Source organism: Equus asinus, chromosome 12, assembly GCF_041296235.1.
Source record: "Equus asinus isolate D_3611 breed Donkey chromosome 12, EquAss-T2T_v2, whole genome shotgun sequence".
In the NCBI taxonomy this organism is placed as follows: Eukaryota; Metazoa; Chordata; class Mammalia; order Perissodactyla; family Equidae; genus Equus; species Equus asinus.
In genome coordinates, this window is record NC_091801.1 from 7538391 (window position 1) to 7564383 (window position 25993).

Consider the following 25993-nt stretch of genomic DNA (forward strand, 5'->3'; position numbering starts at 1 on the left):
TGTTCTTGAGTCAGGGACCCATCTCTCCCCACCCGGCTGAGGCTGGTCAGTCCGCATGAGGAGTCCACACGGGACCTCAGGAGGGCTCATGGGAGAGGCAGTTTGATGAGTGCAGGCCTGTGGCTTCGGCAGGCGCTGAGCCTGATATTTCCACTATAGACTCATATGAGATACGCAAGAAGGTTGGATCTTGATTTGGCTTGGTGTTGCATGTTTTGGTGGGGGATGGAGATTAATTTGACTTCGTACACAAGTAGGAGTTTCTCTTGGCATCCAGGTAGAACGTCCAGCTGCAAATGTGGCCCCAGAGACCAGGAGAGTGGACGTTAGTGGTTTGAATATTCTCTGTGTACAAGTTTGGGCTGAGCCCCTGTGAGATAGCTGAGAAAGGAGGTATAGGGAGAGGGGACAAGGCTGAGGACCACTCAAGGTGGGAAGATAAAGAAGAGAAGAGAGAAGCTCTATAGGCGTGGTTGGCCTGTAACCAGTTTACTCAGCAACAGCTTATGTGTTGTTTTTAAAGAGACAGATGAATGAATCCAAAAATTTTAAAATGACTCTAGAATTTTGAGTATAGTTTTGCACCGATAATCGTACTTACCAAGTGACTCTTGTTGTATTCTTACCCCAACCCCCTTCCTTGTAGGTAGAAGAAGAAATCCAGACTCTGTCTCAAGTGTTAGCGGCAAAGGAGAAGCACCTAGCAGAGATCAAGCGGAAACTTGGGATCAACTCACTACAGGAACTGAAACAGAACCTCGCCAAAGGCTGGCAAGATGTGACAGCGACCTCGGCGTATGTTCCCTTGATCATCCATTTTCACAGCGAATGTAAAGGACGCTTCTGCTCCTTTGGTCTGGGGAGGAGGATGTTTCTGCGACTTTTCTTTGTACTACGCAGGACCCCTTCCCCCCAGTTCTCAAGTGTACTTGATTCTTCTCTAACTTTGGTCTTCCAGACTGTTCTAGGGAATACAAAGAAAACTGGCCTCATAAATCCGCTGAGGAAATAAAATTTAAGTTCCAAAAATGTTATATATTGACTGCCAGATACGTACACTTGTCATTCAGTCCTCAGAATAAGCCAGTAGAGTGAGTGGCAAGATAACCCTAGATACGAAAACAGGATCAGGGAAGTTTTGAGGTCACAAACCTCTCAAAATGAGGAGGCAGGATTTGAACTCAGGTCTGGCCAAGTGCAGAGCCAGTCTTTTTTTTACCCTGCTCTAGACATAGCCTAAGACCCTGAGGTCACCGTCTCTGATAGGTGCTGCTGGCAGAGGCCCACCCCTTAATCTCTTTGTTTTTTTGATCACACACATTTTGATGTGGCATTATCATGATGTTAGTTCCCTTTCCTGGCACATGGAGGAGCAGCCTTCTGGCAACAGGTTCTGAACTGTGTTGTGTGTCATCTGTATTTAGTCCCATCTGCTGAGCTGGTGACCAGCAGCACGAGGCCAACTGCATCGTGATGTGACAGCACTAGGCTTCCCATGCCTGTGGTCCGCTCTCTCCCATGTCAGTAGACTGCATCGTGACATGACAGCACTGGGTGCCCACCCTGTGGTCCACTCTCTCCCATGTCAGTAGACTGCATCGTGACGTGACAGCACTGGGTGCCCACCCTGTGGTCCACTCTCTCCCATGTCAGTAGACTGCATCATGACGTGACAGCACTGGGTGCCCACCTGTGGTCCACTCTCTCCCATGTCAGTAGACTGCATCGTGACGTGACAGCACTGGGTGCCCACCCTGTGGTCCACTCTCTCCCATGTCAGTAGACTGCATCATGACGTGACAGCACTGGGTGCCCACCTGTGGTCCACTCTCTCCCATGTCAGTAGACTGCATCATGACGTGACAGCACTGGGTGCCCACCCTGTGGTCCGCTCTCTCCCATGTCAGTAGACTGCATCGTGACATGACAGCACTGGGTGCCCACCCTGTGGTCCACTCTCTCCCATGTCAGTAGACTGCATCGTGACATGACAGCACTGGGTGCCCACCCTGTGGTCCACTCTCTCCCATGTCAGTAGACTGCATCGTGACGTGACAGCACTGGGGTGCCCACCCTGTGGTCCACTTTCTCCCATATCAGTAGAGATTGGGAAACCGTGCAGGAAACTCTTCTCTGACTGTCTCATCATAAACTGTGTGTTTTTAGTATTTGGTCTTGACGGGGCAAATGAGAATGCCTGAGCCTGCCTTTCTCTAATGTGGGGATCTCAGCCTCTTTGGTGTGGGTACCACATTCTTTTGTTTTTCCCGTTGCTCACCTCTGGGTAGATGCGAAGAGGGAGGTGGTAAATTACACCTTTGTATCACAGCAAATATCACCCTCAGTCATTTTACAAATTGTACCTTCCCCGTGCTCTGTTGAAAGCCTGCAGGTCGTTATTTGGGAGCTCCACAGACATGCAAAATTTAAAAACTTTATGCCCTTACCGTTTATTTGGATAATAAAGTCCACGGGGGCCCTACCTTGCTTCTCATCCCTTTTTAGGAGATAGTCAAAGGCATGTGAGAAATTTAATTTCATTTCTGTTTGGTTTGGCTTGTGTGGAAAAGGAAAGAATGAGAGGTCTGATTTCTTTCAGCCTCTGGCTCATTTCGTCTTTGCTCCACGACTGTTTTTAGCCTGTACCCTGAGTTCGCAGGCCCTGCCTTTACAGGCCTCTGTCTTTCTGGCGGTCCCAGGGCGCTGCAGAAGATTGTGCCTGAAAAGATGGGTAAGGATGAGATGAGTGATGCTGCTGACCAGGTCGTTGTGAAGGATTTTAGATGTTCTAAAAATTTTTTGTTTTTGAGAGTTTTCCGAGAAGTGGTGATTGCTCCTTTAAATAATTGATATTAGCAAAGATTGCTTACTTTTCTTTGCTCTGTTCTTTTATAATTTAATATAGATACAAAAAGACATCTGAAACCTTATCTCAAGCTGGACAGAAGGCTTCAGCTGCTTTCTCATCTGTTGGATCAGTCATCACCAAAAAGCTGGAAGACGTAAAGTATGTCCTCATTTTTCCTTGCTCGTTAAGTAGCTGAGGCAAATTAAGATATGTTGTGTTTGCATTTGTTTCCTGACTTTGGCCCTGGGAGATGCTGGGTTCCCTCTGTTTGAGTGAAGAAGAGCACTCCATCAAACCAGGACCTGAAATGTTGCCCAAATGCTTTCAGGCATAGCCTTCTAACTTTGAGGCATAGCATTCCAAATGATCATCTTATGAATATACGGAAGGTTGTACAGAAATTCTGGTTGTGAACTTTTGTCCTTTCAGTCCTTCCCCGGTCATCCAGGGTAAGTATGTCTCTCGTGGTGGAAGTCTGTGGTTGTGGGCCGAGCCTGGTGTTTTTCTGGGGGTCAGTCCAGGGGCACGGAAGTGCACGCTTGGACTGTGACCTGCCTTTCCTTCTGCCTGGTACATTTTTATACCATGGTGTGATCACAACATGCTCATTTGTGCACCGACTTATACTAATTTGTAAGCCATGTCTACGTTCATGCTGAGGCCTCAATCTTGATTTTGAGCTGTTGCTTTTTATTTTGCATTTATATTTTAGGTTAGTCTGCAGAATTTTTCTAGCCATTTTGATAAAACCACTTCACAGTGCTTTCGTGTCCCCCGCCTCCCCCCCCACGTGGATTAGAATAGTGCTGAAAACGACAAACGTGGTTTAAATTTGCTGTGCTCTGTTGGCATGCAAGATTCGTGTTTGAAAACAGAACCTTCAGATGGCATGACTTTGTGTTTTTCATTTGTGGAGAACATAGATTTTATAACCAGAATTTTGTTGGTTGAATAAGTTTGCCAATCAATGTATTATGCTTTGTACCCAAATCACCAAATGAATTATTCGTTATATTTGGATTCTCATCATTCTAAGCCTAATGTAATAAACATAGCTTTCTAGAGCCCTTTGGACAACTAGATGCACATCTCTTAGGTGCTCTCATTTCTTCTTATGCTGATCCAATTGTGTAGCACTTTAGTGTCCAGTTAAAACCTTATGCAACTTTTAAAAAGCAGGCTATTTAATTGTTTTAGATTTACCAGAACTTCCTTTCCTTTTTAATGCTCACTCTGGCTTCTTGCAGATTGCAAGCCTTTTCACATTCCTTTAGGTAAGGAGTTTGACCCATCACGCACCTCAGTGGTTGTTTAAGACAAATGTGCTCCATTAGATGATTACACCACGTTGGATGGTTGTGTTTGTCCACTGCGTAATTTTCTTGCGTTTGGAGTATCTTTTTCTCTAGTGCATTCCTGTTTTTAAGGGAGGGTTTCTTGTATCCCATGGGTAATGGATGAATTAAAAGAAGCATTTGATACTGTGGTTCGAGGAACATGGAAATGATTTTGACATTTCTTTTTTACTTTTTTTTTTTGGTAAAAAGAAGCAGCTCTACATGGCATGCAGAATTCCTCCCTTTTAATGTTTGACTTTGTTTGTTTGTTTTTGATGCTTTAATTTCTTTGGTGCTTTTGTAAGGATGTTGGAATTCTCCTTTGCCTGGGTCCCATTATGTAGTTGTAATGGACTCCATATGTACAGCCTCACGATGTTAGTCTTCTGTCTTACACGAGTTACTCTGTTTTTTTTTATTGTGGTAAAATATACATAAGATAAAATATACCGTTACTCTGCACTTTTCAGTACTTGTATTACTAGCTGCTTGTTTTCACTATTTTATTATTTCTTCTGCTAATTATATTCTTCAACCATGCACGCAAGGAAATTTCATGGTTGCAAAAGGAAAAATAAAGTATATTAGGCCAGAAAAGCCCATTGAGAAGATGTCAGCCCAAACCATGCCTTACAGAAGAATCTTTGTGATGTTGAGCAAACCTCTCCTCTGTCTCCCATAGAGACTTTATCCAATTCGAAGCTGGAGGGCGTCTGTAGAGTGTAAGTGGGAAGGATAGTGCAGCCGTCTCCATCTCCCTTCCTGTTAATGCGAATCGTCTTCTCAAGCAGTCACCTGCCACGGTCTAGCTCTCTGTCGTCTTAAGTAAGCAGACGGGTGCTAGAGCTGAGGTCCCTCTATCCTAGTGACACAGCCCTGGAAGTCAGAGTAGATCATAGGGATAAATCAACTCTAAATGATGAGTTATCTAAAGTTAAAATTGTATTTTTAAGAAAAAAATCAAGAAGTCAGCAATAGGAGGTAATTCTGTATCTTTGGTGTCCAATTAGAAATGGCCAAAGTGCTCTGGGCAACTGGTAAGACAATTTCATCTGAAGTTATTTGAGTTGTGTGACGTGTGTTCAGCCACATAGTTCATCCTGCTAACATCAGAGTGCCTGCTGTGGACAGGTCCAAAGGATGTAACCATAAACTCGACATGGTTCCTGTTCCGAAAGACCTTAAAATCTTCGAGTGGATGGAGTTGGGGGAAGGAAGTGGGGACTGGGAATGACTTAAGAACGGAAGAGCCCTCTTAATGCTTGATTGTAGAACAATGTTAGATGCGAAATAAAAATATGAAAATGCGTTAAGTGCTGTTGAGGACTGCCATGTTTCATCACTATTCTCTGCCTTTAAAAAGATGAAGCACGTTTACTTAAGATGGCGCATAGGTGCTGTCGTGTTCATTTACCGGGAACAGATTGAGTGTTGATGCTCTTTTCTAGCTCCTTATAGTCATTTTCTTCATTTAAAAAATATAATTGAGATTACACTCTATCTACCATTTCATCTTGTTTTTAATAATATATTATATACTAATATGTGGAGGTTAAAGTAAGAGTTTTGATTAAAACTTGGAAATGAGAGACATAAGTTTATCTTTTGAAAGCTAAATTTTATAATTCTCACAGATTAAAAGTTCGGTAAAGTCACTTAAAAAAATCACTTCTATGCCAAGAAGTCCTGGTTGTAATCTGATTTAATGTGTTCATATATAATAAAAAATATGAAAACATTTAATAGAAATATATAAAAACATATATAATCAAAAACATCATAAAGAGAAACCACATCTTTTAGATCGGTGAGTCACAGAGGCAAATCCCAGCCACATGCCCCCATGACCTGTCCAAGGAGCGGGAACTTGGACAGTAGATTTTTGAATGTTTCATTCCCAACCCCAAGGCTTCTTCTCCCATGGAGACCCGCGTGGGAGGCCTCTTGTATCGAGCTCCTGAAATAGTTGGTTAGTCCTGTTATCTACCCTTTGTTCTGAGCCCAGGCTAACCCAGCAAACTTGTGGCGATGATTTCACACTCTGACGGACTTGTGGATATTTTGCTGGCTTGAATGTTAGTCACAGCAAATTTTTATTTTACATTGTCAATTAATAAATTAGCATTTGGGCTTTAGCTGTTTACCTTCTGCCTTGGGTAGGTGCGTAAGGAGGAGGAGGAAGAGGAGAAAAGAAAGATCTGGGTTTGATGCCCTGAGAATTAGGTGTCTGCCACTGCAAGTTTGAGGGCCAGACGTGGGACGTGGTAGTGAGGACTGTCCAGGCAGGCCTTCTGGGGGCAGCCAGCCTTCCTCTGGGGGAAGGAATCATATCCACCTGCTCCTATTTGCTTATTTTCCACACATTGACTCATGCTTTTGATTTTTTTTTTTGAGGAAGATTAGCCCTGAGCTAACATCTGCTGCCAATCCTCTTCTTTTTGCTGAGGAAGGCTGGCCCTGAGCTAACATCTGTGCCCGTCTTGCTTTACTTTATATGTGGGACGCCTATCACAGCATGGCTTGCGAAGCGGTGCCATGTCTGCACCCGGGAACCGAACCTGTGAATCCTGGGCCACCGAAGCAGAAGGTGCGAACTTAACCGCTGCACCAGAGGGCCAGCCTCCATGCTTTTGATTTTTTGAGAGAAACTTCATAAGAGCCTTGTCATTTCACTTGGTGCCAGTGTTAAACATCAATTTTTGTATTACTAATAGCATACTATAATAATTCAGGAACCTCATTAGTCAAGTATTTTAAATATATTTAAGAGGAAGTGCTAATTAGCTTTACCTTTGTTTCCAAAGGAAATTTCTCCATTTTACGTGTGTTTCTTCATATAAATCTCTAGATAGTTTTCATTTGTTTTGGGCTCATTAAAATTATTCCAGACTGACAATTCTATTTGCTGAAATTTTCCACCACTTAATAGAAAAAGAAATGCTCTTTTTTCTCTAGTCAGAAAGAGATCCTTTTAATTCAAATTTGAAAAGCTTTAATGAATTTTTCTACCTTTTGTGCCCATATTTCCTTATTTTAGTTCCCTCAATTGTCTATTCATTCATTCTTTCATTCAGAAGTATTTATTGAATGCTAACTATGCACCAGGCACTGTTATCAACTGTCAGGTTGAAGTTACCAACTGAAATAACAGCTGGGTGAAATTTGGAAGCTTTAAAGAATATAATCTAATATGAAATAAATGTTACCGTGTATCAAAGTCATTCGTAATAATAATAACGGTGAACAGCTATGTTCCAGGCGAGACTATATATGGTACTCTGAAGGAGGTGCCACTTATTTTTCTGATTTTACAGATGAGGAAATTCAGCCACAGAGAGGTGAGGTCCCCAAGGTCACACAGTTCAGTGGCTGAAGGTCAGGATTTGACCCCAGGCCCACCCTAGTTCCGGAGCCTGCCTCTCCCCCTTCTGCATTGGTTCTGCTTCCCCAGAGCAATGATGGTGGAAGACCGTGCCCCTCTGGGCTCTGTCCAGCTGCCACTTTGGTTCATCGCTTACAATCCAGAGCTTCTGGTGAGGGCAGGGGAATAATAATACATAGATGCCTCTTAAAAGCACTCCCAGCGCATCGTGGGCATTCTACCATGCTAACCATTAACTCTTCCTTTTCTTTCTCCATCTCCTACTTACTCCTTCCTTCCTCCCCTGACCCCTCCCCGTCTATTTTTATGAGGGATGAAAAGATCAAAAAACTATGTAAGAAACAGGGGGAAGTTTAAAAAATCGATTCAGCTTTTTAAAAGAATAGCTTCTCCAAAGTAAGAGTAAATAGGAGCTTGAGAAGTCCTTAGGGAGTCTGAGTGAGAATGGGGTTGCCCTCTTTGATTTTTTTCTCCGTGTTTTGAGGAACCCAGATTTACATTCCTACTTCCATCAGAGGTTACTATACTTGAGGGTTACAAATCAAGCTGGAAAAAGTTTTAAGAAAATTTGCTTTATAGATGCTAACTAATACAACAAATTAGAGGCCGTTCTGGTCCAACAGCAACTTGGCTCTTTGCTTTTGAAGTTTTCCACATCATATTTAAACTTCAGTGAAACTGGAGGTGATGTGTAAGGCCAGGCAAGTTGAAGCTTTGCGTAGCCTTCCACAGAGAAGCTAGGAATGCGACAACAGCTGCCCCCGAGTTAGATTACAGACTAGCCACCAGCAAAATGGAATTTCCTCTAAATATGGACTGTCGAAAAGTTCAGATGACTGGATGGACTTGCAATTGATATGCACTTTTTGTTCTTCCTACTAAAACGGCTCCCTCACACGCAGGGACGACCTAGACTTGATGAATTTAACTGCGCTTAATTGATCTCATTCTCTGTTCAGCAGGCATATTTTTATTCTTATTGTGAAATATAAAACATATAGAAGAGGGCTCAAAACCAAACTGAGAACTCTGATTTATCACAAAATAAACATCCTCCTGTAATCACTTTTTTGCTTTTTCTTATATATTCCCACTAAACATACCTAATGGGTGTATTCTTTTTTTTTTTTTTTGAGGAGGAGGCCCTGAGCTAACATCCACTGCCAATCCTCCTCTTTTTTGCTGAGGAAGATTGGCTCTGAGCTAACATCTCTGCCCATCTTCTTCTATTTTATCTGTGGGACGCCTGCCACAGCATGGCTTGATAAGTGGAGCTAGGTCCATGCCTGGGATCTGAACTGACGAACTCCAGACCACTGAAGCGCAGAGCCTGCTAACTTAACCGCTATGCCCCCAGGCTGGCCCCTAGTGAGTGTAGTCTTCATGGCACTCAAAGATTTAAATTCTTCGTGTGCCTTAACTGCTAATTGAAACTCAGCTAGCAAGTATGATTTTGTCATGATGCTGTAAAGGACCCTAAAGTCCTGTACAAGAGGTGCTACACTGTTTCTCAGAAAAGTGATGATTTTTTAACCTTCTTTAAGTCACATCACAAACATCATTGGCACCTACTAGGTACTTACTAACTTAAATGCCCCAAATTATCAGCTTCTGCCTTGGTTTCCTTGGAAGTGTATTGGTAGTCCTTTCCTCTAGTAATACTGCAAAAACAAATATTTAGAAACATTACCTGTATTTCCCACGTTATTGAGTGTCTGCTCCTGGCTGTTTACTCTGTTTGTCAGTTTCCCTTTCCTGCTGACATCCCTTCGCGTTCACGCCCCACTACCATCCATCTCTCACCTCATCAAGGGAAGACCGCTGGATTAGAGTCACGCCTGGCTCTCCTCTGCCTTCTTGCTTTTAGTCTGCATCCCCTGACAATTCCAGGTGACTTTTACAATTCAGTTTTTCAGTTTTTCTGACCTCAGGATTTATATCTTCTGTAGGATAATCCTGAAGTAATTTGTGCCCTGGATGTTGAATTCACAGTCAACTTGCTGTGTCTAGAAGTCACAAGTGTGATCATTCCTTTCACTCTTCCTGTGCCCTGTTCCCTCTTAACCAGCTTGTGTGCCGGTTAAAGGGGCTCAGAACCCACCAAATGGCCATTGGGGGAAGTCATCTTTTATGAGTGTGCTTAGGGACAGTGACTAGAATTAGCTGGGAATTTCTGAAATTTGTCCTTACTTCATCCACCCGTTTCCTCATTTTGTTCATACTATTGAATTCAACGTGTGAGTCCTTTGGATAAGCACTTTATCCACATTTGGCCATTACTCACCTTCTTTTGCCAGAATTTGGTAATTTCTGCCAACACAAGGGTTCTAGTGAAGAGTCTTTGGTTACAAGGAACAGAAAACTGTGTAAGTTAGCTCACATACAAAGGGGCATGTGTGGCACAGAAAGAAGGTTCTTTTGGAATCCAAGGGGAGGAAAGGAAGCAGGCCCAGGCCCCACTCAGACAGCTCTGCTGACTGGGAAGCCGTTAGAAATCAAGGCAGCTTCTAGAAACCAAAGAAACCGAGAAACCTGTTCCTCTCCCACTGAACCTTCTGTCCTGCATGGTCATCTCTCCCTCGTTTTCTCTGCTTCTCTCTGCTTATATTCAGTCCCTTCTTGGGGAACTGGCTTCCTCTGCGTTCTTGCAGCTTGTACCTGATCCCAAAAACTGTCCCTCAGCATCCAAGCCCACATGACTTTCTAGCTTAGCTCCTACCACTAACTGACCAGTGGCTTAGTGTCCTAGTCAAAAAATCCCAGGATAAGAATCTTACTGGTGTGAACTCTTTTTTTCGTTTCCTTCATTCAGTCCAAACAGTTTGTAGATCAACAGGAGGTTAGCGGTGGGGTGGAGCTCTGCTGATCCAGTTAGTGTGTTGATGGACAGTGGCTGTGGCAATGTGGCTAGACAGGCAGCTGATTTAGGAGGGGGTGGGGAACAGCAGGTGGTGTTTGCAGTTCAGGTATTGTAAACTAAGAAGGATGACTTGTATTAATCGCCATCCTGCAAGTGTGGATCCAGCATACTGCCAAAGATGAAGCAGGAAAAGCAGCAGCGAATTCCTTCCAGAATAGCTTATAGTCTTATACCCGAGGTATCTACCACTGTTACAGGATAGAGAGAATGATGAGCTCCATGGATCTTTTCCCATATTATGGATGACAGTAAGTATGAAGATGTCCAAATATTTTACTGATAATCTTGACTACAAGAACTGCCAGCATATTTTGATGTATATCAAGATCAGACTCCATATTATTACATATTAATGCAAAACTAGATTTGGGGAGCCATACTTGACACACACTGTCATTTGTAACAACCGAGTCTCTGAGAGAACTAAATCATACACACAATATTTAAATATAATTGAGAATACCTTCGAATGTCCAACTTACCCAAAGGAAAGATTATTTACCAAAAATGCTGTGTCAGTGATCAAAATATTAGAAGCGTAGTAACAATATCAGCAGGATAGAGTGACTGTGTGAGCCCAAGAATTAAGGTACTTTCGTCCTGTAAGGTGGTCTCTATGGGAGACAGCTGAGAGTAGATAATCTTGACCCTCAACGGTCAGTGAACTGCATTGCTCTTCACTAAGAAGTTGGTCCAAGTAAAACGGGGCCAAATGTTATTTGGATGGCCGCTAAGAACATTTAGCTTAATTGGGATGAAGTGCAAGTGTCTCTCGTTAGAAAACTGACGCTACTACTAAGGAGAGACCTTTAAATTCTTTAAAGTTGTCCGATAGGTGATTTATTTGGAAACGTTCCTGTTCTGGCCTGGTGACGAATCTGTGGGAGAAAGACGGCTGCAGGCGCCCTTCGCTGGCCTCACTTGCGGTGTGTGTACCTGTGTGTGTGTGCTTCATTTTTTGAGGGGAGGCGGTGAACATTGAATTCGGAGTCCTGAAGACCGAGGTTCCATTCTTGATTCCGCTGTGACCTTGGATGAATCATTTAACGTCTGAGCCTTGGTGCTAGATGCCTTATAGATGAGGGGAAAGCACTTTACCGTCTGCAGAGTGCTATAAAAATCAAGGGTGAATGATTAGCTCTGTTAACTACTGGGGTTAAATTGGCTCATGGATAAAAGTTAATTATGATGGAAAAGCTTTGATCCCCTCCACCTCAAAAAGTAGATAATTCTTCGTGGTGCCAAAAGAACAAGCTCTTAGGAAGCGAAGTTTTGTTTGCTTTTTATGTCTCTAATCAACGCTGTACTAACTTCATTTCTATCTCTTTTTAATGCTGCCTCTTAGTATACGCTCCATTCAACATTCAATTAGCATGCCTGCTATGAGGTAAAGTATATTTCTGCAAAATATGGTTGATCTTATGCCTTCTTATTGTTTATTTAGGTGTTTAGCTTGAACTGTTCTGAAGTGGGGAACTAGAATGCTACTCTAAACAAGCTCCACCTTTAACGCTGTATCCGTTTTCAGTTGCTCTTCCTATAATGTTAGGATGAGTGCAAGACATCTATTAAATGTCTGTGATGATGATTTCTATTTTATTTTGTACACCTATTGTTTCATATCTGAAATCTGCTTAATTGAAAAAGTGAACACTACTCATCTACTAACCTTCTCTTTTCCTGGGTGCAGGTGGCCCACCACCTCTTCTGCATCCACTGCTTCCATCTCCCCATCTCCACTTTCCTCATCCCATTGTAGCATTGGGAGCCAACTGTGATTCAATTCTCCTGACCTCTTTCATCAGTAAGCACTTGCAAGTGGCTCATGTTCTGACCTCATCTAACCTCCCTAGAGAGGCAGAGGATTTTTAACAATCTGTACTTGGCTTCGACTTTAGTGTACGTCAGCACTACCTGGAGGGCTCCTTAAAGCTCCCTGCTTGCTGGGCACCAGCCCTAGTTTCTGATTCTGTAGGCCTAGGGTGGGACCTGAGGATTGCATTTGCTAATAACTTCCCAAGAGCTACTGATGCAGCTGATCTGGGGACCGCACTTTGGGATCGCTGCCCATCATCGCTGTGGGAAGGAGGAAACCCCTCGTGCCCTTCCTCACCTTTTTCATCTTGGTAGTAGGAAGGCTATTTGAGGTCAGGTGGATAGTGTAAAAGCTTCGGAAACCCGGTACGAGCGATGTAGGTGCTGTAATCCTCCTCAGTTAATACGGATGAGCCTGAAGGCATGGGAGGGCTTCCTGTGGGCTCCGAGTGCTGCTGTCACTTGGGGCAGCTTTGTGAAGTAGCCAAAGCCACGTTTCTGTCCTCCTCCCTTCCTTTTGGTCTCTCCTGTTCCTGTTATGCTGCTCCCTGGGAACCAGGAGCCCCGTTACGGAATCTCGTATGGTCTGCTTGTCCTGCTTGGTGATGTGGGGTTCATATAGGAATCTTGCCAGGCAGCATCTGAATTGATACACGAGTTCTAGAGCATAGTACCGTAACCAGAATTAAAGTGATCTAACAGCGGCATGTTCTTGTACCGTGACTAGGTGGTTCGAGAAGTGACAGAATTGATGTTTTACCTGACTGTTCCCTCTCCTCACTCATGGACTTAACTACTTTGCATATTTCTGAGATTGGCTCTGTTCATGGAACCAAAAGCATCATTGTAGAAATCTCAGAACAGAATTGATAATGTTACATAATAATACATAGTTGTGTGTATGCCTGCACACACACGGTACAGATAAATCTATCTGTTTTTGTGCTGATTGAGAATGGCAAAGAGGAATACGATCAACTAATGATGTTTTCAAAGTTGATGGGTTTGTTTTTCCAGTGTTTGTAATTTTACTATCTGTTTTTCTCTCCATAGGAACTCTCCAACTTTCAAGTCATTTGAAGAAAAGGTCGAAAACTTAAAGGCAAGTAGAGAGATGACTAGGATCTTTGTGATGGTATCTTCCCTGGTAACTTAATTTTCTTTGCTGTGGGTAAATCATTCGCATTAGTATTCCTTTCTAAAAATATTTAGATAACTTTAATAACTTTATTCTTTACCTTGTTAGTGGTTATTTAAGGCAATTTGTACTCTTTCCATCAATTTTTGGGGCGTCTGTGTAGTGCAGCAACATGCTGAGTGCAGAAAGGAAATGTATAAAGAGCAATAGTACTTTAGAAGTTGGTGTTGCTCTTTGCTTCATTCACTTCAAAATACTTTTGTAATTGGAGAACATTTAATATAAATTGTATTGTCAAAAACTTTAACAACAGTATAGAAAATGACAAAAAAAGACACACACTAAAATTGGTCCTCCCACCCAGAGACAGTGACGTATGTATGTAGGAGGGTTATGCTGTTACGCTTTACGAAAGGATTAACCATACAGCATAAATATTCTCCTATATCATCAAGTATTCATCCTCAATATTACGTCTGATGGCTGCTTGCATGTGCCTTATGATGGAATTGTTTGTTCAGTCCTCAATTATTGGACGTTTTGATGGTGAGGATGATGCCATGGTGATCATCATGGATGATTCACTGTTCTATTTTTTGATTGCTTTGATTTCAGTGAAGGTGGACATTTTTCTATAATGATTAGCCTTATTAATTTGTAAATTATATTTCACCTTCAAGATTCTATTCAAAACTATAAAATCATCAACTCTTAGGATCACAAGTGACCAGAAAGGTTATCTAGTTCCCAGCCACTGCCCAGCCTTCTCCACAGAGTTTGTGCAAAGCCAGTATGTTCATGTCTTCCTAAAGAAATTCTGATAATGACTGTGGATATTTCTGAAGGATTAAAACTAGTATCTTAAATGTTTTCTATAAATCTGCTTAAGAACAAATATTCACGTTTAGTCTTTCAGAATTGTAATTGAGTCCCTTATTTTTAAATGAATCTTTTTTAAATTACAGAAGCAGGGTATGCTTGTGGGAAGAAAACCAAACACTGTCCCGTGATCTGGATCTTTTTTCTTGCACATACAAACACTAATACACACCTTTTCTTTGTCTACATAAATGTATAAATGTTTTTCACAAAGGAGTCACACCGTACACACTGTCCTTGTTCATTCATCCCCCTCAGGCACGTATGCTGTGTGAACCCACAGGCTCAGGAACCTGTTCTTTTTGCTCACTGATGCTTCTCAAGGGCCTGGCATAGTCCTTGGCACACTGCAGCTACTTAATCCATATTTGATGAGCAAAAAATATATCACAGTCATTCTTCTAGATCAGTACAAGAGACCTGCTTTATTCTTCTTAATGCCTAGTCATGTATTTGAAGACAACCTGTACAGTTCAGGAAGTCAAGGCTTCCTGTAATTCAGGTCTCAATGTTCTAGAACTGTCATAGCCTCTCCTTAAAATCCACCCTAGGCATTAGTTTTTGAAATGACTGATTGGAAAACCAGACAATCTATGTTCTTTTTGAAGATGAGGAGAAACTTCCAGGTCATTTACTATATCTGCTTTTGAAATGTGACTGGGCACCATTCAGATAAAAACGTGTAATTTTTAAAAGTATAGTATATTACACAGATAGCCCCAAGGGAGCTGTAAAAAATAGTTGTATGCTTGGGCTCTGGTTTTACTAATTACATTTATATTCAGTTAAACATCAATCTACATGTCCTTACATTCCGATTTCGATTGCTTCATTTATCTGTGATATTGAACAAATGTTTATTGACCAAATTTCAGGTCAGATAAGTTGGAGTATTGCTTCACAAGCCATAATGTGTATAGGGAGCACCTGGAGATCTTGTTCAAGTATTCGATTTCAATTCTGTAGATGGAGGTGAGAGGCACTCTGAGATTCTGCATTTCTGACAAGCTCCCGGCCGATGCCGAGTCTATAGGTCCTTGGACTATTCTTTAAGTAGCAAAGGGTTAGAAAGCTTACACTGTAACTGGGAAAAATGCATGTATTTCTTTGCTGCGTTGTACTCAATGTTTCTTGGATGAGTGTAGCTGAATGAATGATTTGATGGAATACAAAGTGTCATCCAAATATAAAGAGAGTCCGATCGATCATTTAGGATGAGGCCTCACAGAGTCCTTCAGACGCATTTATGATTTATTTGTTCTTCAAAGTAGAATTTGAGTTACTTTACGCAGAGTCAGCTAAGTTTCTGTTTCATGATGTCTTTTCTCTTTTGAACTTTTTAAAAAGTCTAAAGTAGGGGGAACCAAGCCGGCTGGCGGTGATTTTGGAGAAGTCTTGAACTCGACTGCAAATGCTAGTGCCACAGCCACGGAACCTCTTCCAGAACAGACACAGGAGACCCTGTGAGAGCCCTACCTTTGTTCTGCTACCCACTGCCACATGCTGCGGGCGACATCCAGGCACATCTTGTCATCATTCGTCGCCATGAATTTCCACCAGATGTGCTTTTATTTAGCTTTACATACTCCTTTGACCAAATTGTTTGTGGGTTGAACAAAAGAAAAATATCTTCACCTCTATTCCTGGGGAACACCCTTTAATGTGCATTTAAAGCCTTTTATTTGGGAAACGCCATTATAAAAGCACATGTAGTACCTGGAGAGCCTCACTAGAATGATCTGAGAAGCTGCAGGTTATCGTAACTACTTTCCTACTTTACAAAATTGCTCTGGATCTGGGATGCCAGTCTGATCTTTGTCTTCTGTATGATTTTCTTTATTTTCCTCTTTGAACCTCTGCATATCTGATTCCTAACTAAAACTGTTTTTTTAAAATTTCTGAATCCTGGTTATTAAAAGTTTTGGCATAATTTTATTTACCTCCAAGGAAGAACTACCAGCTACAAAAGATATTTTGATTAAACATTGTTGTGGTGTAAGATATCTTATGTCTTGGCTGTCGTAAGACGCCAGACTGAATGAATCAGCTCTACATCCAGTTTGTTATAGTTTTGTAAGTAACAATATGTACAGCAATTCAAACTGCTAGGTGACTTGAGTGTGGAACCCTTACATCCTTGTTTATCACCATTTGTGACAGTAATGATTTCAGTGTATTGCTTATTATGCCACTTATATTATTTTTCACCAGATTAAAATTTTAGTTTCAGAGTAAATTGAGAAAAAACCTTCTGAATCAAGCATGTTATCAGTAGGTTGAAATAGGAACACACTCTCGTCAATGTTCAATTCAAAGCCTGAAAGTTTTTTTAGATCTAAGTAGTTGCAAAAATGCTAAAATCAATCACTTTAGGGGAAACATTGTGTCTTTATTTAATTCATTTAGCACCATTTAAAATAAGCACACAAAGTTATATGACTAATATAACTTGAAATTTTTTTATACTAAGGGGGTGGTGATAACTCCTGAGTGTTTAATGCATTAATAAAAATCAACTTACGTTCTACTTGTTTTCAGTGTGTTAGAAATTTTTAAATGAAACTGTAGACATTTCCTCCTACTTTGAAAACTGAGTGTCAGGGCTGAATGAACCGAAGCCTCTAGAAGTACCTGCATAGAGGCCAAGGTACTCTCTTAAGTCTAACAGCTACTTACCCATTACCACCACTTTTTCCTTTTGCTGTATATGGTTGTGGCCTACAGTGTTGTATTTGTTATTTATCAGGTTGTGATTGTTTTATTATTGTTTATGCCAAATGTTAATTGCCAAGCTTGGAGTGACCTAAAGCATTTTTTAAAAGCATGACTAGATTTACTTCAGGATAACTTATGAAAACCAAATTTGAAAAGCCACAGGTGTTGATTGTTATAACATGCTGCCATCGTTGATTGCTAGAGCTTCTGTTAGCACTTTAGATACAATTGAAACTACGCTCTATTACATGTGAAAAGCTTAATAAATTCTGTCTATCAGTAATATAGGTCTCAATACTTATTATGAGACCAATGGTCTGGAAACAACTCATTGTATTAAATAATCAACTGGTGTCTATGCTAAGAAAACAGTTGTGTAACCATCTGCTTTAAATCACTACTTAATGCTATCAGATTAATATTATAAATTATTTCCTTGTAGAGGCTTTAAGGTAAAGATTGTCGAAGCATTGTCCTGGAGGAGTGGATCTGTAGAAATTTGTTTTATAGGAACATTATGGTTACTCAATATAACTGTTAAATTATTTTTTCTACCAATTAGTCTTTCAACTTTTTGTCACATCTTCTTTTCATCCCATTGTTTCTTGGGTGTCCTGCCCTGTTACTATCTTTTCAACAAGGCAGAATAGAATAAGATAGCAGTTTTAGTTGGGTGAAATATCCTCAAATCTCTTTACTCTATGGGGAGAAATGACGAATGGGTGGACGGTGGAATGGGTGTATGTGGGTATTGGTGATGGTTGTGAAAGAAGAAATCAGAGAATCGCTTTTCTAGACCTCTGCCTATACTTATATAAAAATGATTTCATCTGTTGCATGAAATAGAGGCATGAATAAAAATCAGCTTATTATGTTCTACTTATTTAAGACTACTCTGCCTCTGAAAAGCAGTAGCAAAAAGTAGAGGGAGGATAAATTTAGAAAAATAAACATGGGTTTAGAAATATTATTCAAAATGATCTTTGTGGGAGATTCAATATTAGGAATTCACAGACAGATAAGAAATTTGGAATGTGGAAATTACTAAGAACACTGGAGAGAGGTCCTCATCGCTCTCTCATGTCTTGTGTTCGACACATAAGAAAACAGCAACTGGTGAGTGAAATCGCAGATATCTGAGGATTCAAGAAGTGTGATAGAGGAAAATAATCCCTGGAATTATCCCCCTTTACAAAGGAATGTCCTTAATTTATGGAGTTTGTGGGAAAGAAGGCAAGAATTCTTAGGCTTATGAGACCAAAGTAACCAGTGGAAGAAAGTAGATCTCATTGGATTATCATTTTAGTAACTCAAAGAAACTACTGAAATAGAGAAAAAACATGCTTAACTTGGAATGACTATTTCTGGATCTGTTAATCAAGAAATACACACTGTCTATTTTTTTTGTATAGTATTTGAAAACAATAAAAATTCTCTAATTTGGGTATGGGTTCTTTTGTATGTATTACCTGTCTGTCGAGGAAACAAGTGAGTCCATGACAGCTTCTCTGCAGACCCTTCATATCCTGGATACGGAAAGAACCATCAGCAGCTATACGGATTCAGTGTATGAAACAAAATTGAAAAGCTACATGCCGACTACCAGAAGGCATTTATAAGTGACCGTTTGCTGTGTATGTGCCAGAGGAGATGCTGCATAAGGCCCCACGTCAGGATCACGTTTCTTTATGGCTCATAAGACGCAGATGAAAAGTCAGATTTTTGCTCATAGTGGAGAGACATTTGGCCATTAATTAGTGACTGTCCCATTGTAAGTGGATTAATTATAGAGACCATGTTGGGTTACAGTTAACATAAAACATTGTCACGTTTAAGTAAACCTGCACACCTTACATTTCACAATTTCTGTACTCTGATTCTGAAATCAAAATGAACCAAAATCAAAGTGAGCCAAAAGAATTCACTCTCAGTTTGTAAGCCCCCAGAGGGCAGGGCCTGCATGTGCCTATCACCTGCCGGGATTTCATACTTAAATAAATGCTATTTGACGACTACAATTCTTGCCAACTCTCCTATGTAATTTCGCTGTCACTTAGTGAGGTTGGTTGGTAATGTAATTATTTTAATTTGGTGGTTTTCCTAGCAAACAGCAAAAACCAAACACCATGTTGTTGTTTGAATATTTTTAGGCGGGTGTGATCTTTCACGTTAACACTCTTTCAACTTTGTGCTTCAAAGTTTACCGCTTGGTTGCTAGGATTAATTCTCTGTTCTTCTTTCCCAGTGTGACTATTTTCTGGTATTCTCTTTTTCCAAGTCCTTAAATGTTATCGCCTCATCCCTAGTTGTCTTTTATATGTTCCCCTTAATCTTATTTATGGCTGAAATGACCATCTTTGATACTAATATGTCCTCAATGTATCACTAGCCCTATCCTTTTTTCCAGGTTTTCATGCATGCTTAAGAGGCATGAATTTCTAATCTCCTCCTCGTCGCCTCCACCTAGCCACAAATAGCCACTATTTATTGAGCTTTCAGTAAATGTTGGGCGTGTTACACTCACTTAATTCTTTACTCAGGGATGTGGCGGTGTCACGTTGTAGATAAGATCACAGCCCGTAGACAGGGAGCCAGGACTTGAACTATTTTCTATTCACTTTCCTTGCCTCCGCCATTATTGATATTTTTGCAAAGTGGACTAACAATTTGCAAGCTAAAGAGGAAAAAGGAGGCCGTATTTTCTCATAAAGCAAGAAGGAAAGCATGGTTCAAGGAGTAGAGCAGCATCAGAATCCCTAAGGTGCCATGAGGGTGTGAAAACACTGCCATTCGAGCTGATGGTACAGTTGGTGCTGATGCAGGCAAGGACAGAGTGCAGACATCTGCTGAGCTGCTCAGTCCTTCACAGTGCCTCTCTGATGCTTCTGCTGTGCTACCAAAGGTGGAGAACTAAGCTTAACTTGAAGTCAGTTGATACAAACTTATACATTAAAACTTTCAGGATCTGTCCCCAAATGCCTTTTGTCACAATCCTCAAGGAATTCATCATCTGGCTGAGGTAGGATGTAAGTATAATACATCTATTGAATTTTAGTGGTGAGACCTTAATAATCGTTCTGTAGGTACTGATTGAGTTAAGTTTACAAAACACTTCCTTAAATTTAGCACAGGGCCCCATAGCTTGGTTTTACAAGTGAGGAAACCAAATCAACAATATCAAATTGGCTTGCCTGAGATCAGGATTGGAGTCAGGGCTAGAATTAAGGGTTCTTAAGGTCACTGGCCAATGTCCTTTGCAGTTTACCACACTGTTTCCTGAAGGGAAGTATAAATAGCAACAGCCATAGAGAATACTGCAAAAATGTCTTAGGCAAGACACATTAATGATCAAGGGAAATAAACAGTTTAAGTGCCAAGAAGGAGAACTGACCCAGAGTAGAAGTTATCTTATGCTCTCTTGAATTTGTAGGGATTATCCTCTGGTTGGCTAGTAATAATACATGGTGCCTGATTCACAAAACTACACATCACCCCGAGGTTAGTGTACTTTCTAGTGTTGTGTATACTGTTTATGCAATTGACAAAAACAACAAAAAGACTTAAAATCCGTAGAAAAAGTCATTATTAAACTAGGGGCTGTGGTCATACATAAAAAGTCCTTCTAAGTACTTGCAAATTAACTAGAAAGGTGCTTGCCACCTCCCCCCAAAATAACTAATGGAGGATTAATATAAAAATGCTGGGTACAAGATGGATGGACAGCTTAGTAAACACTTTTTCAAGTCTAGTGTTAGGCTCGGTTTTGAAGGGGGCGGGCAAATTCCGGGAATTAACATTGGGAGAAAAAAGGGAGACAATCGAGAGCGTGGCGGCCCCTTGTGGGCCCTATTTAGGCACATTCCAAAATTTCTTAACTTCCTAGAAGCTCTCTCGAGGTGACAAAAGCATCTCAGAAAGATTATTCCTGTAAAGTGTGTGGGCTGAAAGAGGAGGGGGCGAAGACAGACCAACTTGGATCCAGGATTTCACAGATGTTTACCGAGCCCTACTATGTGCCGGTGTCAGGGATCCAACAGCAACGTTCGTGCGCTCAGTAGAGCTTACAAAGTTGGGAGAGTGGACGCTAAACAAAATTACTGTAAGCGAACCATATGGCATATTAAGAAGCGCCAGATGGTACAGAGAAAAAAGGGGGAGCCCGGTAGCGTGTGTTTGGGGTTCCAATTCTAAACTAAGTCATCCGGGAGAATCTCGTGTTTGAACACAGATCTCAAGAGCGGTGGGTGGACGAGCCTTGGGGCCACCCGGGGAGAGGCTCAGGCGGCGGGGCCGGCAGGTGTCGCATTACCAGTTTTCAGCAGCACAAAGCCTAATGGAGGCCCAGGAGGACGGAACTCCCGAGAGCCAAAAATGCTTTCCAAGCAAAACTTGGCTGCTGGCTGCCTGCAGGGCCACCAACCACCTAGGCCACCACTCTGCTTAAGCATCTCGGGCGCCACACTCCCACCCCGCACCGACTAGACCACGCCCGCCGCTCGTCCGTGCTCTACGGCAAGGGGGCGGACCTCTCGTGGCTCCGCCCCGTGCCCTGCACGCTTGCGGAAAGGTCGAAAGTCAGAGGTCGTGCAGCCATCATGGCGGCGCTGTGTCGGACCCGTGCCGTGACTGCCGAGAGACATCTCCTGCGAGTGTTTCTCCTCTCCCGGCCCTGTCGAGGCGTAGGGACTGAGAGTGCCTCCGGGAGCGAGAATTCCGAGCCCACGGAGCCTAGCACGCGCCCAGGCGGCTTCGCGAGCGCTCTGGAGCGGCACTCGGAGCTGCAGCGGAAGGCGGAGCTCGGGCAGACAAGAGTGAGTCGCGGGAGAGACGCCGGCGACGCGGTGGGCGGGGCTGGGAGCCGGGGCGGAGCCGGTGTAGGGGGTGGGGTGGGTCGGGAGACGGGGGCGGGCCCCGGCGTCGGGGGTGGAGCCGAGAGTCGGGGTGGGGCCCGGCGTCGGGGGTGGAGCCTGAAGTCGGGGCCGTGGCCCGGCGTCGGGGGTGGAGCCGGGAGTCGGGGCGGGGTCCGGCGTCGGGGGTGGAGCCGGGAGTCGGGGCGGGGCCCGGCGTCGGGGGTGGAGCGGGCAGCCGGGGTGTCTCTGGGTCCAGCTGCTGGCCACGTGGAACGGAGCTCGTGGTTGGTGTTTTCCCTCCATTTATTGCGCTTTTGTTCCGTATTTACACGCTGAACGTGCGCTGTCCGCACTCTGCTCGCATCTCCTTGGGACGAGTGCTGGAAGGGAAGCCAGCAGGGGGCGCTGCCGGCGAGACGCAGTAGGGAGACTCCCGGGACTCGGAGGCGAGCGGGGCTCCCGGCGGGGAATTCAGGGCGCTCTGCTCGTCTTGTTCTGCGCAGTAGCTCCAGCGTGGAGCGCGGTGTGTGCGGTGCAAGGCTCTTCATAAGTATTTGTTAATTCAGCGGAGAGGTGAATGAGAGAATTACTGTCTCTGTGAACTTGAGCAAGTCATTTAACCTGTCAGTGCTTCACTCTCCTTTTCTGTAAATGACCTTTTTTAAATATAAAATTTCCATTTGTCTCAGGCAGTACCTGTATGATACGATAGGATTGCTAGGTAAGTGAAATGGAAGAAATAGACATAAATACAAGCCAGAGGTTTTTTTTTTTTATTATCGGATGCAGCAGAAATGAAATTGGATGTCTGGCAATATTAAATTATATAAAAATAAACTCTCAGTTTCTGTACTTATCTCCTTGGGGACCAGTACTAAACAGTTCACGGGCTGGTAGTATCCTGAATTATAAAAAACTGGAATTTAGTAGGTAATCGTTAGTAGTTATCATTATTGACAAAAATTTCCTAAAATCCAAGATTAGGACAAGCCTGATGTATTCGTTTTCTATTTGCTGCATAGCAAATTACCGCTAATTCAGTGGCTTAAAAGAACACAAATTTATGATTTTTAGTGCCGTGGGTGAGAAGTCTGATAGGGTCTCACTGGGCTAAAATCAAGGCATGGGCAGGGTTGTATTCCGTTCCCTAGGTTCTGAGGGGGATCGGTTTCCTTGCCTTTTGCAGTTTGTGGAGGATGCATGCATTCCTTGCCTCCTGACCCCCATCTGTCTTCAAGGCCAGCCACAGCAGGTTGAGTCCTTCTCACGTGACATCACCATGACCTCTCTTCTGCCTCCCTCTTCCACTTTTAAGGCGCCTTGTGCTTGCATTCGGCCCACTTAGATAATCCAGGATGATCTCCCTGTTTTCACGTTACCTGGTTGGCAACCTTAATTCCATCTGCAATTTAATCCCCCTTTGCTATGGAAGATAACCTATTCACAGATTCCAGGAATTCAGATGTGGCCATCTTTGATGGGAGGGCGGGGGCATGATTCTGTCTCCCATACCTGGAGAAGTCATGAAATCCCAGCAGAATGCCAGTGACTGACCTGAAGCCGTCTAAGGGATGGTTTTTGGATCCATCCTTGGGGAAAGGCTTGGAGGATTAGGTGCAGTAAGGTGGGAAACATAGATGTGATTCATTTCCCTTCCCCCAAAATACTTATGAGGAAGGGAATTTCTCTATTTCTCACTCACACCCCTCTCCCCTGCCACATATACCACATTCGAAGCACCTTCAGAAACCCCCAGAAAGTAATTCTCAATTGCTGAGTTAATTGTGGCAAGAGTGAAAATTGTAGCATCACATGTAGAGTGTTTGAAACTCAAAACACTTCCCCTTTTCCCTTCCCCCTTCCGTTTTTCCGGGAGGAGCCTGGGGTGTTTCCTGGCAGTCCCAGCACGTCTGTTAGATTTGCTCAGTCCAGCTGAGGCTGAACGGAGGAGTCTCTCTAGGCAGTTTTCCACCTAACACAGTTAGAAAACATTATTCTGCTGGAAGGAAGTTAAAACGTGTCTGGTGGCATGCGGCTCACCTGTCTCCTGTGCACAGTTCCCCCACATCTTGGTTTAATGGAAGGAGGGAAAATTCCCTGGGAAGGAGGGTACTGGGAGGCTGGGCTGTCGTCTCCATTCTCGGAGCTCTTAGCTTTGGAGCGTTTTCAGTTTCGTGGCCTCCTCCCTGATTCATAATTGCTACCGCTGCCTCCACTTGTTCCCTGGTCCAGGTCATTATACCCGCTGTGGACGGAGTCGTCTTCCTAAAGTTGGGCTCAATACAGACTGAAGGAGATGATCTTTTGGCTTTGCTCGAGAGTCTTGTCAGCCTTCCTTCACACGGCCTACCAGATTAAATGCACATCTCTTCCTCAGCGGGCTGCCACTGCTCAGGACGCAGTGTAGGGCCGCAGTCAGAGCATAGGCCCAGTGTCTGGAGGCCGGGATCCGAGGCTGAGTCAGCCGTCTTACTAGCTGAGTGTCTTTGCGCGAGTTTCTTAGCCTGTCTGAGTTTGCTTTCTCATCTCAAGGTGGAGATAATGCTCTGACTGGGTTACTGGGCAGTTTACGTGAAATAACACGTTTGCAGTGCTCACAGCACAGGGACTGGTGCAGAGGAAGCTTTTACGCGGTACATTTTCACCTGTATTTGGCCCTAGTTGTTTCTCCTCCCGCCTCCCGTCTCCCAGAAAATAGTTTCACAGAGATGCTTCTAGGCTGGCACAGATCTTTGGATGAAATCCCGCTTTTGCTCAAATAATTAATAATAATTAAACTTTAAAAAAACCATGCACATGCCATTCTGTTTAATCCCAACTTAAGGACATTTGTAATCATTAGTATGTTAGCTTGTGGCTCCAGAGTGACATGTGCCTACTTCAGAATAAAGCTGCTGACCTTTTCTCCCCACTGGAATGTCAGTTTCAGAGGGCAGCGGCCTTGTCTGTCTTGTTCTGCTGCGTCCCCAGCGCCTAGCACAGTGCTTGACCCTTGGTGGGCACTCCGAACCGTCTGCCCAGTGCGGGGTGAATGACTGCCACGTACAGCGCACGTGCCTGGGCTGTCTCTGAGCTGAGGTCTGTGTGGCTGCGCGCGGACCGCTGTACCGTGAGAAGAGCACAGGCTTGGGCTGCCAGTTAAATGCGCTCGTCCCGGGGAGTAATTGAGCAAGAACAAAGGTGAGAGGAGCAAGACAGCTGGAAACACCACATTATGTTTAATTTTAGTGTTTATTGGCCATTTTCAGTGCTTTTCTGACTTAGATTGTGATGAGGAATATGAGCAGCTGATAGAGATTCAACTTTGTGAAAAGCTTTCCCTTTGCTTGGTGAAGTTTCTGCATCTTTAATTGAAGAGTATCCTGCAATTACAAGATGAATAAAGCTCATCTTTATTGTATGATCAGGATTCTTGAAAAAAATTGTTTACAAAGTGTAAAAGTAGTATTTGCTTACTTTAGAAAAAGAATTTAGATGGCGCTGAAGGTGGTCCCGTGAAATGTGAAAGCCCCCTTTCCGTCTTCCCCACTCTCTCAAGGCTGGAGAGTGTAGTTTTTTAAATGCATACCTCCAGAGATCTTACATATACATATATAGGTATAAGCCAGTTGTTGGTAAATATACTTAAAACCACACAAATTGGTTGGTACTGTTTTGAACTGTTTTGTGAGTGTAAGCTCTGGATTCAGACAGTCTTGGTTTGGATCCTGGCTCTTCTGTCATTTACTAGCTGTGTTACCTTGGAAAAGCACTTAATATTTGTGTATCTTCTTTGCCTTTTTTGTGAAAGGAAACCCTGTGTCATGGGGTTATTATGAGATTAAATGAGTTCATTGTTTGAACACTTAGCACAAGTGCCTGATACTTAATAAGCGCTCAGTATAGTTCAGTTGCTGCTGCTGAAAATTGCCATTTTCACTTAAGTATAACTTTGAGTATTTTTCCTTGTCATTACATATGTGTAGCGTGTATATACCTCGTTGAAAAAATATTTGCTTGGTATTTCATGGTGTGGATATAGCGTGATTTGTTTAACCAGGCCTTCGGTAATGAGAACCTAGGTGGTTTCTGTTTTGTTTTGATATAGACAGTGCCACAGGGAACATTTA

The 25993-nt window shown here is 42.8% G+C and overlaps 2 protein-coding genes across 11 annotated transcripts in view; both read left to right on the forward strand.

Moving 5' to 3' along the window:
• Nucleotides 1-19052, forward strand: part of TPD52 (tumor protein D52) — a 104732-nt gene extending 85680 nt beyond the window's left edge. For 4 of the 10 annotated variants that reach the window (XM_044780313.2, XM_070481009.1, XM_070481006.1 and 1 more), the window contains exons 3-8: nt 647-795; nt 2906-3007; nt 4096-4122; nt 11833-11874; nt 13356-13404; nt 15667-19052. In XM_044780313.2, the coding sequence (XP_044636248.1) occupies nt 647-795; nt 2906-3007; nt 4096-4122; nt 11833-11874; nt 13356-13404; nt 15667-15786 (489 nt within the window). In that variant the 3' untranslated portion in view covers nt 15787-19052. The remainder of the gene's footprint in view (nt 1-646; nt 796-2905; nt 3008-4095; nt 4123-11832; nt 11875-13355; nt 13405-15666) is intronic. The other 6 variants (XM_070481011.1, XM_070481012.1, XM_070481008.1 and 3 more) reach the window with 2 other exon arrangements.
• Nucleotides 19053-21548: 2496 nt separating this feature from the next.
• MRPS28 (mitochondrial ribosomal protein S28) overlaps nt 21549-25993 on the forward strand; it is a 100182-nt gene continuing 95737 nt past the window's right edge. The window contains exon 1 of the mRNA XM_014861842.3: nt 21549-21845. Within this exon, the coding sequence (XP_014717328.1) occupies nt 21630-21845 (216 nt within the window). The 5' untranslated portion in view covers nt 21549-21629. The remainder of the gene's footprint in view (nt 21846-25993) is intronic.